Raw genomic sequence first — 19,361 nt, 5'->3', positions numbered from 1 at the left:
GATAGAGGAGAGCCGGTGGATGTGGTCTTTCTAGATTTTCAGAAGGCGTTTGACAAAGTGCCTCACAAGAGGTTATTGCAGAAGGTCGAGGGACATGGAGTTGGGGGTAGGGTGTTAGCGTGGATAGAGGATTGGTTGTCAAATAGGAGGCAGAGAGTGGGGGTCAACGGGTGCTATTCGGATTGGCGGATGGTGACTAGTGGAGTGCCCCAGGGGTCGGTGCTGGGGCCTCAGCTTTTTACCATTTATATAGATGATCTGGAGGAGGGAACCGAGTGTAGAGTGTCGAAATTTGCTGATGACACCAAGATTGGGGGAACGGCAAATTGTGCGGAGGGTGTGGAGAGTCTGCAGAAGGATCTAGATAGGCTGGGCGAATGGGCCAGGAAATGGCAAATGGAATTTAATGTTGGCAAGTGTGAGGTGGTCCACTTTGGTAGGAAAAACGGTAGGAAGGACTATTACTTACGAGGCGAAAAACTGCAGCAGGCGACGGTGCAGAGGGACCTCGGGGTCCTTGTGCATGAGTCGCAAAAACCCAGCTTGCAGGTGCAGCAGGTGGTCAGGAAGGCAAATGGGATGCTGGCCTTCATAGCGAGGGGGATTGAATATAAAAGTAGGGAGGTCTTGCTGCAGCTGTATAGGGCATTGGTGAGGCCGCAACTGGAGTACTGTGTGCATTTTTGGGCGCCGCACCTGCGCAAAGATATTTTGGCCTTGGAGGGAGTGCAGAGGAGGTTTACTAGGCTGATACCGGAGTTGAGGGGGTTGAGCTATGAGGAGAGGCTGAATAAACTGGGCTTGTACTCGTTAGAGTTTAGAAGAATGAGGGGAGATCTCATTGAGACATATAAGATGATGAATGGGATGGATAGGATAGAGGTGGAGAGACTCTTCCCGCTCAAAAAAGACAATAGGACTAGGGGGCACAGCCTCAAGATAAAAGGGGGGTGGTTTAGAACGGAGTTGAGGAGGAACTTCTTCACTCAAAGGGTGGTGAATCTCTGGAATTCTCTGCCCGTTGAAGTGGTGGAGGCTGCCTCGCTAAATATTTTTAAGACGCGGGTTGATGGGTTTTTGATAGGAGAGGGGATTAAGGGTTATGGGGAGAGGGCGGGAAAGTGGAATGAGCAGCGACAGATCAGCCATGATCTTATTGAATGGCGGGGCAGGCTCGAAGGGCTGGATGGCCTACTCCTGCTCCTATTTCTTATGTTCTTATGTTCTTATATTATTCCCCAACGTAGAAGAACAAAGGCAGTAGGCATATGGGAACAAGTTTCCCTCTAAGTCATACACCATCCTAACTCGGAAGCATATTGTTGTTCCTTCACTGTCACTAGATGAAACCCTGGAACTCGCTACATTACACTGCTGGATGCTGCACCTACACCAGATGGATTGTAGTGGTTCATGTAGGCGGGTTGCCAGTAGCTTCTCAAGGGGAATGAGTGAATGGCAACACAAGCTAGCCTTGCCAATGACCCCCCCCCCGCCCAAAATTAAATTAAAATGCTTAGGTTCCAAGCTTGCCACCAGGTTTTTGGTAATGCTGTTAAAGAGCAAGTGTTCCTGCAAATTAACTGCTTCCACTTCCTTCATTTTACTTTCTAAGCTCCAAGTACATGGCTATTTGCCGTTTTTGTAAAAAAATGTTTCCCCTCTTTTGCCTAAGCCAACTTCACTTAATTTCAGTTTTTTTGCTTGTATCTATTCAATTTAATCTTACTAACATTGCTCATGCCTCATCTCAAATTTTTTGCGCTATTATTCCCATTTTTTTTTGAAAACAGGATCCTCTTGGTTCTTCCTCTTTTCTAGTTTTAACACCGCCCCTGCTTGCTCAGATATAGCATATTTTTATGAAATAGCTTTAATTTGTCTTAAAACTATGTACCATTTTGGCATTGGTACATTCTAAAAAGGTAGATCTTTAGCTAAGAATTGATTTTTATTACCTTCCTGCACTTCCCCGTTCTAACCATGGTATTACGTCTAATTCAGATATGTGCTCAGAAGCTCATTTCCAAATGCTAGAATTTATTTTCATAGAACCTTTACAGCGTAGGAAACCATCTTGTGCATCAAGTCTTCACTGGCTCTCTAAAAGAGCTTCTACATCGTCTCAGTCCCTGTCTCAATCCCAGAACCTTGCACATTCTCACTTTTCAGATAGCAATCCAACTGCCTTTTGAATACTGTGATTGAACCTGCCTCCACAACCCTCTCGAGCAATTTGTTCTAGACCCCTCTAGGTGAAAATATATTTTTTCCTCAAATCACTTCGACCGCTTTTGCCCATTATTTTGGATCTGTGCCTTCTCTTGATGTGCTCTTGAAAAGGAACAGTTTTCCACTATTTACTCTGTTCATGAACCTTAGGATCTTTAAAAACCATCAGATCTTCTCTCAGCTTTCTTTCCTCCAAGGAAAGCAGACAACAGAATTCTACCAATCAATCCTCATATCTAAGGTTGGTTAACCCTAAAATCATTCTTGTGAATCTCCTCTTGACTCGCTGCAATGCTTTCACATACTTACTCAAGCATGACACCCAGAATTGGGTGTACTCAGATGAGGTTTAACTCGTGTCTTAAACAAGTTCAACATGACTTCCTCACCCCAGTACTCAATGCCCCTTTTAAATAAAACTTAGGAAACTATTAACTGCTCTCAACATGCCCTGCCATGTTCAATGACTTATGGCCACATACATCCCCCAGATCCCTTTGTTCCTGCACCTCGAGTTTCTCCCTTTACTTTGTACCATCTCTCCACATTTTTCCTGCCAAAATGAATAATATTCACTTCTGCCCAATCCACTATGCCTATGCCTTTTTGAAGATCCTTATCAAAATTGACAATGCTTCCAATTTTCAATATTATTGCACCTTTTTCATTCCTCACCTCTAGCCAAAGTGATTCCACTCTTGACCCTTCTGGAATGTTCTCACATTCCAATACTGGAATTCCATCTTTTACTGCCACTACACTCCCGTTTTTCTTCCTTTCTCATCTCTCCTCGATACCTTGTAAACAGGAATATTTAACACCCCAGTTCAAGTTCTCTTGTTATAGCAATATCATACACCCCCCATGCCAATAATTCAGTCTTATTAACCACGCTCCATACATTAACACACATGCACATTAATCCGATTTTGCCATTTCAAACTCCGCCCCCCCCCCCACCCGCCTTAATCTGATCGCCAACTATTAACTTATTATTGCCTACTCTAGTTCTTTCAAACATGCCCAAGTATTCCATTTATCTTCTTACTGCTCTTACATTCTCCTTTTCAGATAATAGTTCTCTACTTCCCATTGCCAGTTTTTCTCTTCGACTCAGAATTTCCCCTCTATTTCCCATCCCGCTGCCAACCTAATTTAAAACCTCCCCAACAGCATGAGCGAATTAGTCCCAGTCCTGTTAAGGTGTAAACCATCCTTTTTGTACAGATCATACCTGCCCCAACGCCTCCCTGTCTCTTACTCCTTTTCCTTGTGTTAGAACATAGAACATAGAACATAACAGCGCAGAACAGGCCCTTCGGCCCACGATGTTGCGCCGACCAGTTAAAAAACAATGACCCTCTAAACTAAACCAATCCCTTTTCATCCATAAACCTGTCCACGGATCTCTTAAACGCCCCCAAACTAGGCGCATTTACAACTACAGCAGGCAGGGCATTCCAATCCCTCACCACCCTCTAGGTAAAGAACCTACCCCTGACATCCGTCCTATAACTACCCCCCCTTAATTTAAAGCCATGCCCCCTCGTGCTAGCTTTCTCCATCCGAGGAAAAAGGCTATCACTGTCCACCCTATCCAAACCTCTAATCCTCTTATATGTTTCAATAAGATCCCCTCTTAGCCACCTTCTTTCTAGCGAAAACAACCCCAAATCCCTCAGTCTCTCCTCATAGGACCTCCCCTCCATACCAGGCAACATCCTGGTAAACCTCCTCTGCACCCTCTCCAAAGCCTCCACATCCTTCCTATAATGTGGGGACCAGAACTGCACACAATACTCCAAGTGCGGCCGCACCAGAGTTGTGTACAGTTGCAACAGGACGCTGCGACTCCTAAATTCAATCCCCCTACCAATAAACGCCAAGACACCGTATGCCTTCTTAACAACCTTATCTACTTGATTCCCAACTTTCAGGGATCTATGTACACATACACCTAGATCCCTCTGTTCATCCACACTATTCAGAGTCCTCCCGTTAGCCCTATACTCGACACATCTGTTATTCCTACCAAAGTGAATTACCTCACACTTCTCCGCATTAAACTCCATCCGCCACCTCTCGGCCAGCCCTGCAACCTAAGTCTCCCTGCAAACTATGACACCCTTCCTCACAATCTACCACACCGCCGACTTTGGTGTCATCAGCAAATTTACTAATCCACCCAACTATACCCTCATCCAGATCATTTATAAAAATTACAAACAGCAGTGGCCCCAAAACAGATCCCTGAGGCACACCACTCGTAACTGGACTCCATGACAAATATTTACCATCAACCACCACCCTCTGTCTCCTATCTGCTAGCCAATTCCTGATCCAATTTCCTAGATTACCCTCAATCCCATACATCTGCATTTTCTGCAGAAGCCTACCATGGTGAACCTTGTTAATTAATTAATTGTTAATTAACATTGTGTTAAGCTGCTCGATCTCCCTATTCCGATAGTTACTAGCACATGGCATTGGGAATAACCTTGAGATTACTGTGCAATGTCTAGTTTTTCAATTCCCTCCAAACTTCCTAAAATCTGCTATCAAGATTGCGTCCCTTTTCCTGCCTATGTCATTGGTCCCAATGTGGACCACAAATTCTAGCTGTTCTCCCTCAACCAAAATAATTCCTGCAATTTTGTTAAGCTTGCACCTCTTTTCTTTTCACCACTAGAAAGAACATAATATAAGATGGTCAGATTTTAAAAAATACTAGCCTGCTCTTTGTTAACAAACGATGTACTCGCAAAAGCAGAAAAATCTGACGTGCATGCACCCAACAGTTTCCATGCAAGGCAGAACTTTTCTGCCTACAACTCGGCAACTTTCTGCCGAGTGACAACATCCTAACAACGTAAACTGAAGTGACTGTAAAGAAAGCCATGATGATTTTGAAATAGCTTGTAGAAGTCAGAAGTAGTTATTCGTCAATGGTTTATTGCATCAGTAACCCAGGTTGAAAATGACCCTAAATTTTTTTAAAAATCGTGTTCATAGAAACAACGCATTGCGGATATATGATTCATTTTGTCAAAACAGAGAATCACTTGTGTTCACTTGATAAAATCACCACAAATCAATGTTGACTCAATGGCATCTGAATGACTGTGTCAAAACAATCCTGATGTATCCAAAGATATAATTAAAACCAATATAATACTTTACAATGAAATCCTTTACAATTACCCATTCTAAGCTTATGAATCACATCATCATGACCTTGATAGAAACTTGGCAGAGGGGTGATACGCTTTTAGTCAGTTTGATTAAAGTTTTCCACTTAAATTTTCTGATTTTAAGGCAGCAATTTTTCCCTCAACAAGCCAGCCTCCTTTCCAGACCTGACTGACTGATGGACCCCAAATATGAGGTTCTTGACATAAGCTATTTGGTAGACCTTTTCGTACCAGTTTTTAAACAGAATCAAATGCAGCCATGCACTAGATGCTGTCAGGATGATAATTGGAAACCATGAAATGGATGAAGGATCCAACTCTAAACTCTGGATTAATAGGGTGAATATTTGGTAACCGAGCATAACATGCAGCACAGTGGTTAGCACTGCTGCCTCACAGCGCCAGAGACTCAGGTTCAATTCCAGCCATGGGTCACTGTCTGTGTGGAGTTTGCACATTCTCCCTGTATCTGCATGGGTTTCCTCAGGGTGCTCCGATCTCCTCCCACAGTCCAAAGATGCATGGGTTAGGTTGATTTGCCTCTAGTTTCAGGAGATTAGCATGGTAAAAACGTGGGGTTACAGGAATAGGGCCTGAGTAGGATTGTATCTAGTCTAGACTCGATGGACCAAATGGCCTCTTTCTGCATGGTAGGGATTCTATGTTAAAGTATGAATCACAAACAAAACCTTGTGTAAATCAACATAAAACCACAATTTTGGGATTCATATTTTTCCAAGGAATACTAACTGAACAAAAGGACTTATGCCAATAAATGCCCACTTGACCAAAGTGACAGCATTATAGACTTGATATAGTTTGAGCTCCCAAAAAAAGTACTTAGTGAGTCAAATCTACTGTATCTTGCTGCTCCTCTCAAGACAAATGTGCAAGACAAATCCTAGAGTGCTTAAGGAAGTGGCCCTAGAAATAGTGGACGCATTGCTGGTTTATTTCTTTTAATCTGGACCAACGCATTTTGTTTATTTGGTTCCTCCCCTGGTGTTTCAGAGTAGAATTTTGATTAGGCTGATTGACAGACTGTCATGTTTTAATGGAGATGGCTAAGCTTGCAGGGAAAACACTCATTTTTAAACAGACAGTTTCTGCCTGGTTTTGAAAGAAGAGATGCATTTCTCCTTCTCTCTCTCTAGAGGTGCTCTGAGAACTCTGGAACTAGCAATCTAATTAAGTGCATGCAAGCCTGTGTTTGCTAACTGAATTTGAAGAGGATTTTTAAGTCTGTAAGAGAATTATTACTTGAATTGGAATAAAAAGTAGATTAGCAGTTAAGAATTGTATTTTGGCATGTTTAAGCATTTCAACTGATTAAGTTGGCTACTTCATTTATTATAGTTAAACTGTATTATTAAATAAATTCTCTTTTCATAGAAGCTTCCAAGTGTGTCAATAGAATCACACCTGGAGTGAAACAACTTATTCTCACATTACTGCCAAAACTAGAAAAACTGTTGCGTGTAGGCGGGCTTCATAACATATTTTGGGGTTTCAGATCTCGTGCCCAAAGATCACAATCAGATCAACCATTGTTTTACTGGATGAAAAGCAAGCTCGAGGGACCAAATGCCAACTCCTATTCCTATTTATGTTACGCTATCAGGCACACTGGTATATTTTTCCTGACTTGTGTTGTTTCATTAACTTGATTTTTAATTTCTATCCTTCACATGGCCCATCTCAGATTCGTCCCAAATTTGACTTCTCCATCTCCATTTCTGATAGACTGTGGACTAACGCCTTCTATAAAACCGTTAACTCCCACAGCTCCCTATTACTTTCCCATTTAGCAAAACATTTTGTTTTGCTTTCCTCTCCATGGCAATTGTACAGTGGACATTCATACCAAACCTGTTAGGGATAGATGTATCAGTGACAGACAACTATGGTTGAGAAGAAAATTATTCAGGATCAGCGCAAAACCTCCAAGGTACATTTAGTTACATGAAGTTAGCCTAGACCCCAACTATTTTTGATTTTGGTATTAGTGTGAGCATAAGGTGTTTCACTCCAGGTGTGATTGTATTGACCCAGTTTTTAAATACAAAACAAAAACTTTTATTGAACACAGTTAGAAAATAATTCATATAACTTTTACCAATTTAAATACTTAAATGTGACAAGACATAATCCTTAACTGTTGGCTGTTTCTACTAGTTTCAATTTAAGCTACAACAGATGTAAACTCCTCTTCAGAACGAGTTAGCAAAAACAGAGCCTTATGTGAGTTGCTAGTTTTGCAGCCTTTTATCACCTCGGAACAGAAATACAGAGAGTCACCTGTCTTTGGCAGCCCGCAGAGGAAAATCTGTCTTCACGTAGCAAATTCCAGTGGGAGGGGGAAGAGGGAGAAAACACCTCTTACCTTTTGCAGACCACTGGAAAGAGATAGCTATTCTCCAGCTGGTCCCCAGAAAGAGAGAAAATGAGCTACTGCTCTATTTAATTTCAAACTGCAACTACCTTTTTCTATGTAAGCAGAGCTCCTCCCATTAGCGTATGACACACACGTCAATCAACTTAATTAAACACTACTCTGAAAACCCCAGGGGACAACCTTAACATAACAAAACTGTATTAATCCAGATTAAAACAAATAATTATGAGGAATTAATCTGCATGCTTAGCATGTGAGCTGCCGGTTGTAGACAATTCAACATCATTACACAAAGCTGGCTTCAATCTTCACCAGAAACATGATATAAAATTCATGTCTTAAAGGCACAGTATCAGAGTTTATCCACATTTTTCCCATGTTGGTTCTCTCACCACCTGTTGCAGTTTCAGTGTGGCTTCACCCCTCAGGATTCAGTCAGGTGTTCTCAGTTACTCCTGATAGACAGTGACAAGCCAACCAGAGTACACTCTTATTGCTCATGGTGTTTCTTCCAAGTGATGTTCAAGAAGGAGGAGTATTAATTCATCATTAGAGGGGATGACAATACTTTGAAATAAGAATATTTCCTTGTCCCCATTTGACTTGATTTCTAACTTCACAGGATCAGGAGTCAATGTTGAAGATTCCCTGGCCACTCCCAGGGCTGACCTACAAAAGAAAAGCCCAAAAAGATGTCAACTGTTCAACTGGCAAACTGGAACGTCAGCACCATGTACATAGGATTGGCAAATGACTTGTCAATAACGTTTGCAAGACAGTTGTGATCAACACAGAGCTGACATTGTTTTCTTGTAAGAGACAGGTTTGCCGAGTAGATTACTGAAAGAAAAACCATTACAGTTCACCTGGAAGGGAAGAGTTCAAGGACATGCATGAAACAAGGCAAGGGCTTCACTGTAAGGAAATCACTACTCTTTTGATTTGATTTATTATTGTCACACGTATTAACATGGTGAAAGGGATTGTTTTTCGTTCGCTATACAGACAAAGCATACTGTTCAAAGAGAAGTAAACAAGAGAGTGTGCAGAATGTAGTGTTACAGTCATTGTTCGGGTGAAAAGAAAGATCAACTTAATGCTACGTAACTCCATTCAAAAGTCTGATGGCAGCAGGGAAGAAGCTGCTCGAGTCGGTTGGTACATGACCTCAGACTTACCTTTTTCCCGACAGAAAAAGGAGGAAGAGAAAATGTCCGAGTGCGTGGGGTCTTTGATTATGTTGGCTGCTTTGCTGAAGCAGTGGGAAGTATAGACAAAGTCAGTGGATGGGAGGCTGGTTTGCGTGATAGAGTGGGCTACATTTACAGTAAGAGAATTATTTCAACTATTGTCACCCCCTCTAATGATGAATTAGTATTCCATGTTGAACATCACTTGGAAGAAACACCATGAGCAATAAGAGTGTACTCTGGTTGGGGACTTCACTGTCTATCAGGAGTGACTGAGAACCATACCTGACTGAATCCTGAAGGGTAAAGCCACACAAACTACAACAGGTGGTAAGAGAACCAACATGGGAAATATATGCATAAACTCCAATGAGACTGAGCCTTTAATTCATTTATTTGATATCATGTTTCTGGTGAAGGTTGAAGCCAGCTTTGTTTAACAATGTTGAATTGTTTACAATTGGCAGCTCACATGCTGAGCATGCAAATGGTTAATTCCTCCTAATTATTGCAGTCTGTGTTTTAATCTGGACTAATGCAGTTTTGTTATGTTACGGTTGTCCCTGGAGGTTTTGTAGTGCATTGCTGTCTTGGGCAGAGCAGGAGCCATACCGAGCTGTGATACAACCAGAACTCCTGATAAAGCCCCCCACAAATGATCCAGGAGATGCTCTCGCCATCAGCCTCAACTCAAGACAAGGTCAGTTAACCTAGAATGTTTATGCTCCAACGGTGCTTCATTATAAATGCAAAAGGTCAGGTCGATAAGGAGCTTGACACTGCCAGCAGCAGAATCCCAAAGTCACAACATCTTTACCTACTGTGGAATTCTAACCCAAAAGTAGGCATGGCCCTTCCTGCCTCAGGCAGATAAATGTGAATGGATAGAACCTACTTGAACTTGGCTGCAACATAAGCTTTGGGTAACTAACACCTGCTTTCAGAAGAAACCATGCCTCAGTATGCCCAAAAAATATGGCATTGGCACAAGCTGGATCTGATCACCAGATATGACTCCCTGAAAAGCATTCTCAACAGACACAGATACTACAGACTATGATACAGATAACACCAGATGCACACCAGGGTAAGACATAACCCTTTAAGATTTTTAATTCAAACCAGAAATTCTGTCTTCGAATTAACGTCAGCCACATCGTCTACCAAGCTTAAAACAAAAACGATTCATCAAGGCTCTTCTGACAGCACCTTCCAAACCTACAACCTCCAGCACCCAGAGAATGGCAAGGGCAACAGATGCATAGGAACACCTCCAATTGCACGTTCCCTCCAAAGTGCACATCTTCCTGACTTATAACTATAATGCCATTCCTTCACTTTCACTGAGTCAAAGTCCTGGAATTTCCTTCCTAATTGCACCATGGGTGCTCCTATAACACATGGATTGCAGAAGTTCAAGGCGGCAGCATACCACCACATTCTCAAGGACAGTTAGGGATAGGCAGTAAATGCTAGCCACATCCCATGAACAAATAAAAATGTTCCTCAACTTGAGCACGCACTCTAACATTCCCCCATGGTATTGAAGCGAAATGGAACAAACATTGAGACACCATCTACAATACCATACTCTCAACACAGGAGAAGAATGGAGGAAATGCTGACTGGTTAGAGGATAACCTGTTACTGAACTTCAACAGTCCACTCACGATCCAAATAAGACAAGAGCCACTTAATCTAACACCAATGACTTCTGGTTGAAATTTGCCATAAGATCCAGATACCCTTCCACGTGGAAGGGGCATGAATTAAGTTATCAAAAAGATAACAGGTCCAAACAGCAGCAAAAAAAAGGCTCTACTGGAAAAAAAAGACAAGGGAGTTCATCACTAACTGCGATGACCAGCTAGAGATGGTCTCCTCAAGGAGACCGCTAGGAACAACACAGTCACTGGGAAAGCTTTAGACACTATAGAAAGTCTGCTTGCCATGGCAGAACTGGATATCAAACTCACATAGGAGGAACTTAGCAAAGCTATTGACTTGCCATGGGCAAAGCTCCAAGTACTGAAGCTATATCATCTGAATACATCAAGCACTGGAAACCAGCATTCCTACAGACCCTCAACAGCCTGCCCTGTTTTTACTGGAGGGTGGGGGCAAAGCCCAGGAATACGCATGACAAAGAATGCAACATGTACAAAGACGATTGCAGAAACTACTTCCCATGTTGCCCTTACCGAATTGCAATTCCTGGCTGAACATATCTATCCTGAATCAGTGTAATTTCAAAACTGGACAATTTACAATTAACATGATTTTCTTAGTCCAAGACATAAAGGAGAAATGCCACGAGAAAGGAGACCACTATATAGTGCCTTCATCGATTGCACCAGGGCATTCAAACATGTGATCAGAAGTTGTCTATTTAAGCTGGAGAAAACTGGCTGCCCACTAAAGCTGCTCAGTGTGATTTGTCTGTTCCACGATAACATGATAGTTAAGGTCAGTTTTGACAGGACCAACATCAGAACACGAAGATTTACAATGGAGTCAAACAGGGTTGTGTTCTGGCATTGATACTCGCATTGTTCTCTTTACCGCTGTTGTATACCTTTAGATCAAGAGTATATCTATTTACCTACCAGACTGACAGAAAGCTGTGCAATCTTGCTCACCTAAAACCCAAGACAAAGGTGCAGCAAGTCCCTTTTGAGTTGCTCTATGTTGAGAATTCCACATCAGCGTTCCGTACCAAGGAACAGCTTCAGCAGTAAATGGACAGATTGCCTTCTTCCTGTAATTGTGGTTTGACCATCAGAATCAGGAAGACAAACATCATGATTCAGGATATTGGCATACAGCCAGCTTTGACATTGTGATGCTGCAAGCTGTTGATAGTTTCACATGTCTAAGCTCCACAATCACCAGCAATGTTACTTTATGCTGAAACACACACATCACAAAAGCTGCAACTGATATGCGCAAACTAAGAGCGAGCATCGAAAAGCAGCAACATGCCAGAGAACAGAAAGCAGAGTCTACCAAATCTGCGTAATGAGACCCAGACAACATATGTTAGGCAGGAGAGAAGTTTGAATAGTTTCCACCCTTGCTGCCTTAGACTTTATCTTGATATCTCACTTGGAGATCATGAAGCATGCTGATTCCATCAACATATACTCATTGCTAAGCCAGCAACTGTGTGCTGCCTTGGCCACATTCATCAGATGCATGTCTGCCATGTGCTAAAAGAACATGTGATGAACTGGCCATTGAATCAGGACCTAAAACAGCACCCACTCCCCTGCTACAAAGGCCGTAAGAACTAGGAGCAGAAGTAGGCAATTTAACCCAATGAGCCAGCTCCATCATTTAATATGATTATGGTTGATTTCATCTTGGCCTCAACTCCATCTGAGACATCTGTGAGCAAGATATAAAAGGTGGCAGAGAATGACACTGACAAGCAGAAGACAGTCATGACCTCTGAAGGCACAGGCAAGAACAATATGTTCAGCTGGCCAAGAAGAGTCAAAAAAGAGATTAGTGAATTACGCATCTTCTCAGTTCACCGTCGCCCACTGTTGCAAATGCAGCAAGGACTGTCATGCCAGAGTTGGGCTGTTGAGCCATATTAGACTACGCTTAACACAGCTGACCATGATGCAAACAATTGTCTTATGATGTGCAAGGGTGCCATAGGCTGTACCACCAGATGATTCGAGAGCACAAGATGCTGGCTTAACACTATCAACTTTGATGTCAATATAAATTGGCATGCCATGTGTACCTTCATGAAATTGGTCACATGTAATCATGACAGAATTCAATCTACTGGCATTTGGCTAAACCAGACCAATCAAGCTGAGACACCAAGCACCAAATGTAAAATGTCAACTCAGTACAAAGCCGTTGCATCCACTTAGTTATATACATAATGTCATAAATTAAATGATATCAGGTTATGATAGTGTAATCACAAATGAATTTAGAGTTATGTTCTTCTACTATTATAGCTCTACTATTATGTTTTTCTACTATTTGTCATTTAAAGTAATGACTGCATATTAAATTAGAATTGGCAGACAGCGACCAAAAGTGAGTGAGACCACATTGGAATTAATATGCCACTCTAGTGACACTTCACATTAAATTGCTGAGTGACTTTCCAACAGAATTAAACCTTTCCGAATCTTCTTTCAATGTGGAAGCATCTTCCGTCCTCCCAATTTAAAAATCACAAGCAAGGTATTGTCAAAGTGATAGACAGAAAGTTGCACTTTTGACATTAAATATTTACAGCCCTCCGACCATACATCATCCCAATGGTTTCAAACTTTCTCAGGAGCCCCCTGAAAATTGTTCTACTCTTTGGGGCTTGTTGTTTGTTGACTTGAACATTGTTTTATAACAATGTGAACACCCACTAATGTAAAAGTCAACAGAAACTTCATACACAAATAATTTACCAGTTAAGTCAACAAATACAGAATTCAGATTTACATCTGGGTCAGATTTTTGGAAACCTTTGGGATCTCCTAGTGTTCTGCCTAGCATCTGTGGACATCAATTTGAAAACACAAGCATTACCAGTAAATTGTTAAGCATGTTTTCTCAAGTCCCTCAGGACCAAAATCCAATTAACACACCAAGAAGTTCACAGTTGTTTCCAAGCACAGTTAAGAAAATATTTGGCTTAAGCAACAAATATAAATATCAAGGTTTACAACTTTAGACCCTCTATCTGTATATAGAGAAATACTAAATAATTACTACATCTTAAATATTGTTAGTTTAAAAATTAATTTTTAATTATATTAACTCAATGAAACCAATATCTCAGTTCAATATTGGAACACATCCAAACAGCAGTCATGGCATCAGTATTGCTTACAGCAGTTATCAATTCTTTATCTACAAAAATGTTTAGAACCACACCTATTTCCAGGGCCCAAGTTTCTCAGCAGTAATTTCAAATACAAAATTCTTGTGTCAGTCATGTATTCATAAATAATGTACTTAATAGAAGTTTCTTGACAATTCACTTAAGCAAATGTGAAAGTGTCATGATTATTTTCAGTTTTGAAGAATAACACATACACTAAAAATTTTCACCATGTTGACCTTGAAAAGTTGCAATTTCTTCCAACTGCCATACCTCATCAGGCTTCAGAATTTGTAAATTCAAAAATCCAATTTTGCACAATTGCAGGGAAATCAATATGGAAAACCTAGTTTAAAACAGTCAAAATATTTGGAAAAAGCAGGGTATTTTAGCTGCTTATGTTTTTAAATGCTTGAAATTAAATTGTCATTTTATATCCTAAGTAAAATGGCACCATTGCAGTGGTAACTGCCAACTGTATTGCAAAGGAGGTAAGTTAATATTCCAGTGGTGGTTACCCAAGATCATAGCTCATTTGCACTTGCTCTTGAACTTCCTGATCTGTTCTCTTCAATTACAGAAACTTAGTACATCATTACTGAATATACTACATTCGGAACAGAGTCATGTCCTGTTTAAGATAAAGGTTATGCTTTCATTCAGCCATTAAATTATGCATGTAATGTATACTTTACTCAAGTAGCTCAAAGATCTTGCAATATTATGTTTACATATTATGAAAAATGCCTCAAAGATCTTAAATATTATGTTTCAAAAATTGTACATACAGGTGCATTCCACCGTCTTTTGTTGAGACATAAGCATGGGCTTTGTGAAAGGATACAAGGACAACTATATCACCTGTCCTCATCTGCTGCTAAAACCCCCTCCTTCATTGATGTTTCTTCTAGATTCAGCTATTCTAATGCTCATCTGGCTGGCTTCTACTTCACATCCTCCATAAACTTGAGTCCATCTAAAACTCCCACCAGGTCTTATTCACCCATCATCCAAGCTCACTGATCTGCCTGGGATGGCAATGCAAAATTTAAAATCTTCACCTTCCATGGCGCACCTCTTCTCCATCTCTAACCTCTTCCAGCCCTACAATGCCCAAATTTACGCACTCTACCAACTGCGATCTCCTGCACATCCCTAATTTTCATTGCTCCATTACTGATGTATTTAACATATAATGCTACAAGACTACTGATGTACTTAAACATATAATGCTGCAAAGCTATGTTGTTTAGTTACAGTACATATAGAAACCTTAAGGAATCTTGAAGAGGTATCTTTGAACCAATTCAGATGACAATTACAACTGATCCTGTGTACACAACTTTTACTCCGATGAAGCCAAATTGAAGCAGAGAATAATTCGAAATTATTCAGCAATAAAAGATTCAAAATCCCAATTTCTTCAGGATTACACGAAACAGAACTGTCAAAAATTATTTCAGACAATCCAATTACTTCAGTGATTTTCCAGTTCCAATACCCCTCTATGCAACAAAAATGTTTAATTACCGTTGCTAATATAGTACGTATATTTGTTCCAACAACTTTACTGGGCATTTGGCAACTTACTATAGAACTGGTTTAGCTTCAGGAATGCTAAAAGAAAATAAGGCAGAACAATGCAAAGGTTGGAGAAACAATTAAAATTTAGAAAATAACATTTCTAATATTTGTCAATAAAGATATCATCATTTCTTGAGCATGTTAAATACAGCCAGGAGATACAAGAGATTATCTACTTTTAACAAAGAACTGGGGAGCTAAAAATATAATTTTAGCAAACTTACAATGTCCTCATGGAACATAACTAAATAGTACTGAAAACAAGGTAGCTGAAATTGACAAAATAAAACTAGATTGCATACTGTTAAGTGACAAATCTGAGTGTTAGAGCATTGAGTATAGGATTCAAGTTATTTAGTTCAGGAGTAATTGCATTACTAGGAAAACATGAAATTATTGAATTGAGCCAAAACATAAAACACATCACCAGTTTTGACAAAAACATGACTAGATTAGAATTTCACATGGAAACACAGGGGAAGGAAATCAAGATTAAGTGCACAATATCTCAGCTTAATTCTTATTCTACATTTATTTTGTTTAATAAAATATACAATTTTTGTCTAAATTTCTGCAAAAGTTGGAATTGATATGCTTTAATAAGTTCCGCTTTGCAAAACAGCAAACATTAAAAGTGAAGTAGTTTTAAAATGCTACAATGTTAGTTACTGTAACTACCAGCATACCTTTTCCAACTGATGAATGAATACAGATTTAAAATTAAAGTTGTAGAATCAAATCAATTCAACAGAACTACCTAAGTGACAAGATTTAGTTTGCAGGTTGAGTGGGTTAATTAGTTACATGTAAACATGACATTACCTATAGATATTTATTGAGCCACAAAACATTTTTCAACACACAGTACTGTAACCATACTTTATTCCCCTAAAGATCCATCAAACCAGTCACATCCCACTATTAAAACATTACATCGTTCGCATCCGCTGGATCACTGTCCCACTCAGGGGTAAACAAACGATTTTTTATATTAATAAGCTTATATATTTTACATAAAGCAGGCATTTAATAATGTTGTGTAATTTTGTATAACTTCCTCTATGAAACAATCAGAAGCCACATATATCCGGCCGAAAAAAACACTTGTGGTTTATGTTGGTATCCCACGGTTCACTGATTTGATTTGATGTCACTTGTTTCAACCACACTTAAAAAGACACTCGATTTAAAATTAATTCTTATCTCAAAATATTAAAATACAGCAGCAAAACAGAATGAGAGAATCTTCCTGAACGGTCTGTGTAACTACAACTGCATATTTATAAACATGTCCTTGACAGGGGGACGACGACAAAATAAGGATCTAAACAATTTCTGACGGCCACATATTTGCTGTGGTGTCGGATTAGGCCATTAATACCAGATATTCCAATATTATTCAATTTAAACGAATAAAAGAAAATGTTCAAACAAAATGTCAACATTTGTGCAGAAGAAGTGTATGAATGCAACAGGCACAGATATCGCCAGAGACGAAGACTAACTCTTCTACATTAGTGGGCTGCAAAAAAATAGAAAATAAATAAGATATTATTTCATAATTCGTTGGCAAAAAAAAAATTCAGCCGGATTTCAAACTCGAAGTGATTTTTCCCAACTGGTTATTATGGAGCAGGCAGGCGGCTGACTGAAAGTACAGGCCAGACATGGAATATGTCTATATTGTGGATGTGTGGTGTGCAATTTATCTCCAGGACAAATGTGGGTGAAAATGCCACAAGGTGGGGAGTGAAGCCCGCCCATCCAAGCCTCCTTCCCCTTTCTCAGTGTCTCGGGCAGCTCCAGTGCATTCGGCCGGGAAGCACCTACCTTTTTGATGTTATAAATTCGAGTCAGCATACCAATCCCCCTGTCGTTCAGGATTGTCAGCTTCTCGGCGATCTTCTGCTGGCTCGACATCACGGCTCTGGACATGGTGCCAACGCTGTTTTGCATCGATTTCGACAAAAAAAAGGGGCTCGGCGGTGCTGGCCGCGGCTGTTTTAAACCTCCATCACACACAAGGCGCCTCCCTTCTCCTTCTCTCCCTGTCTCTCAGCTCCTTCTCTAGGTGGTGGCCCTCTCCCAGACCGAGGCTGCTTCCTCCGCTCCCCGCCACGCTCACGTGACCCCCTCAGCCGCGGCCCTGCAACCTGTGCTCAGCAGCGCCCCACACGGACTGGCTGAGTCGCCCAACTCCAGCTATTGCTCCTTTTCGCTTCCCTGCAAGCTGCTGGACAAGCAGATATTGTCAGATTAAACATTTTACAATTGTCAAATTATTTCATTTTATTTTTACAATGCCGTTTGAGGAGAGAGAGAGACATCAGTCAAAGAAGGAGCTGAGAGCAGGGAGGACTGCTGTTTTGTAATCTGGACATTCCACCTTCATAATGGCTTAATATCAATGAAAGAACTGGAAATTATTTCAATAGGAAATTGGGTGGGCACTTCAGCAAAATAAATTTGCAAAGCAATGGGACAAATGAGATTATAGAATCCCCACACACCCCTGACATGGCAGCACAGTGGCATAGTGGTTAGAACTGCGATCTCACAGCATCAGGGACCTAGGTTTGATTCCTGGCTTGGGTTACTGTGTGGAGTTTGCATGTTCTTCCCATGTTCATGTGCGTTTCCTCCCACTGTCCAAAAGATGTGCTGGTTAGGTGCATTGTCCAACCTAAATTCTCCCTCAGTATACACAAACAGGTGCTGGACTGTGGTGATGAGAGGATTTTCATAGTAACTTCATTGTAGTCTTAATGTAAGCCTACTTGTGACACTAATATTTAAACTTTAAATATATTCTCTTCAACCATCGTCCGTTGGGAAAAAGATAGAAAAATCTGCAAATGTACCAATCAACTCAAGAACAGCTGCTTTCCTGTTGCCACCAGACTTTTGAATGGTCCTATCATACATCAAACTGATCTTTCTCTTCACTTCTCAGTAACTGCAACACTGTATTCTGCACCCCCTTCTTTCCTTCTCCCCATGTACTCTAAGAAGTATAGTCTGTATAGATGTCTGTATAGTGCAAGAAACAATACTTTCCACTGTATCTCAATTCATGTCACAATAAACTCAAATCATAGAATGTTGACATTGACTTAGGTAGACCAAATGTTCTCCTTCTATGCTGTAATGGCTCTGTGACAGTGGCCATGGTATCATGGATACGGAAAAAGGAAAATGAACAATCTGGAGTAAAAATCCTTAATTAGAGGAGGGCCAATTTTGGTGAATTGAAAATGGGCTTGTTCCAAGTGAATTGAAATAAAATATGTGACGAAACAATGGGCTGCCTTTGAAGAGAAAATGGTTTGATGCAAGGAAAGAGTATGAGAAAGACATGACCATTGACGTAAAATGAAATCTGAAAGTATTTTCTAGGCATATAAATATAAAAGGGTAGTAAGAGGATTGCTGGGGCTGATGAAGGCAGAGGATTTGCCTGACTGTGCTGATTGAATATTTTACATCTGTTTTTACCAAGAGAGAAGATTCTACCAGAAACCATAATCTTCTAATTCTCCTTAAGTGATGCCAGGTGTCTAGAGAATTGACAATGTTATACCCTTGTTCAATAAAGAGTTTAAGGATAAAACCAGCATCAATGGACTAGTCAATTTAATCTTGGTGATGGAAAACTTTGAGAAACAATAGTTGCTTGAATCACTGTAGACAAATTAAGGAAAGCCAGAACATGTTTGTTAAAGGCAAATTGTGCAAATGACTTGAATGAACTTTTGTTGAAATAACAGAGAAGATTAATGAGCGTAATGATTTTGATGTGGCGTAAATGGACTAACAAAAGGATTTTGATAAAGTGCCACATAATAGACTTGCCAGCAAAGTTGAAATCCATAAATAAAAGCGACAGTGGCAGCACCAATACAATGATGCATAAACCTAGA

The 19,361-nt window shown here is 40.4% G+C and overlaps 1 protein-coding gene across 4 annotated transcripts in view; it reads right to left on the bottom strand.

Moving 5' to 3' along the window:
- nckap1 (NCK-associated protein 1) overlaps positions 1–17,564 on the bottom strand; it is a 205,519-nt gene extending 187,955 nt beyond the window's left edge. For 3 of the 4 annotated variants that reach the window (XM_080198862.1, XM_080198864.1, XM_080198865.1), the window contains exon 1: positions 17,272–17,563. In XM_080198862.1, the coding sequence (XP_080054988.1) occupies positions 17,272–17,397 (126 nt within the window). In that variant the 5' untranslated portion in view covers positions 17,398–17,563. Of the gene's footprint in view, positions 1–17,271 lie in introns of all 4 variants that reach the window. The other variant, XM_080198863.1, reaches the window with a different exon arrangement.
- Between the last annotated feature and the right edge of the window lie 1,797 nt (positions 17,565–19,361).

This window comes from Carcharhinus amblyrhynchos, chromosome 11, assembly GCF_965287045.1.
Source record: "Carcharhinus amblyrhynchos chromosome 11, sCarAmb.v2.hapA, whole genome shotgun sequence".
Taxonomy (NCBI): domain Eukaryota; kingdom Metazoa; phylum Chordata; class Chondrichthyes; order Carcharhiniformes; family Carcharhinidae; genus Carcharhinus; species Carcharhinus amblyrhynchos.
Note: the sequence above shows the minus strand (reverse complement) of the source record. Positions and strands in the feature narration are given on the sequence as shown.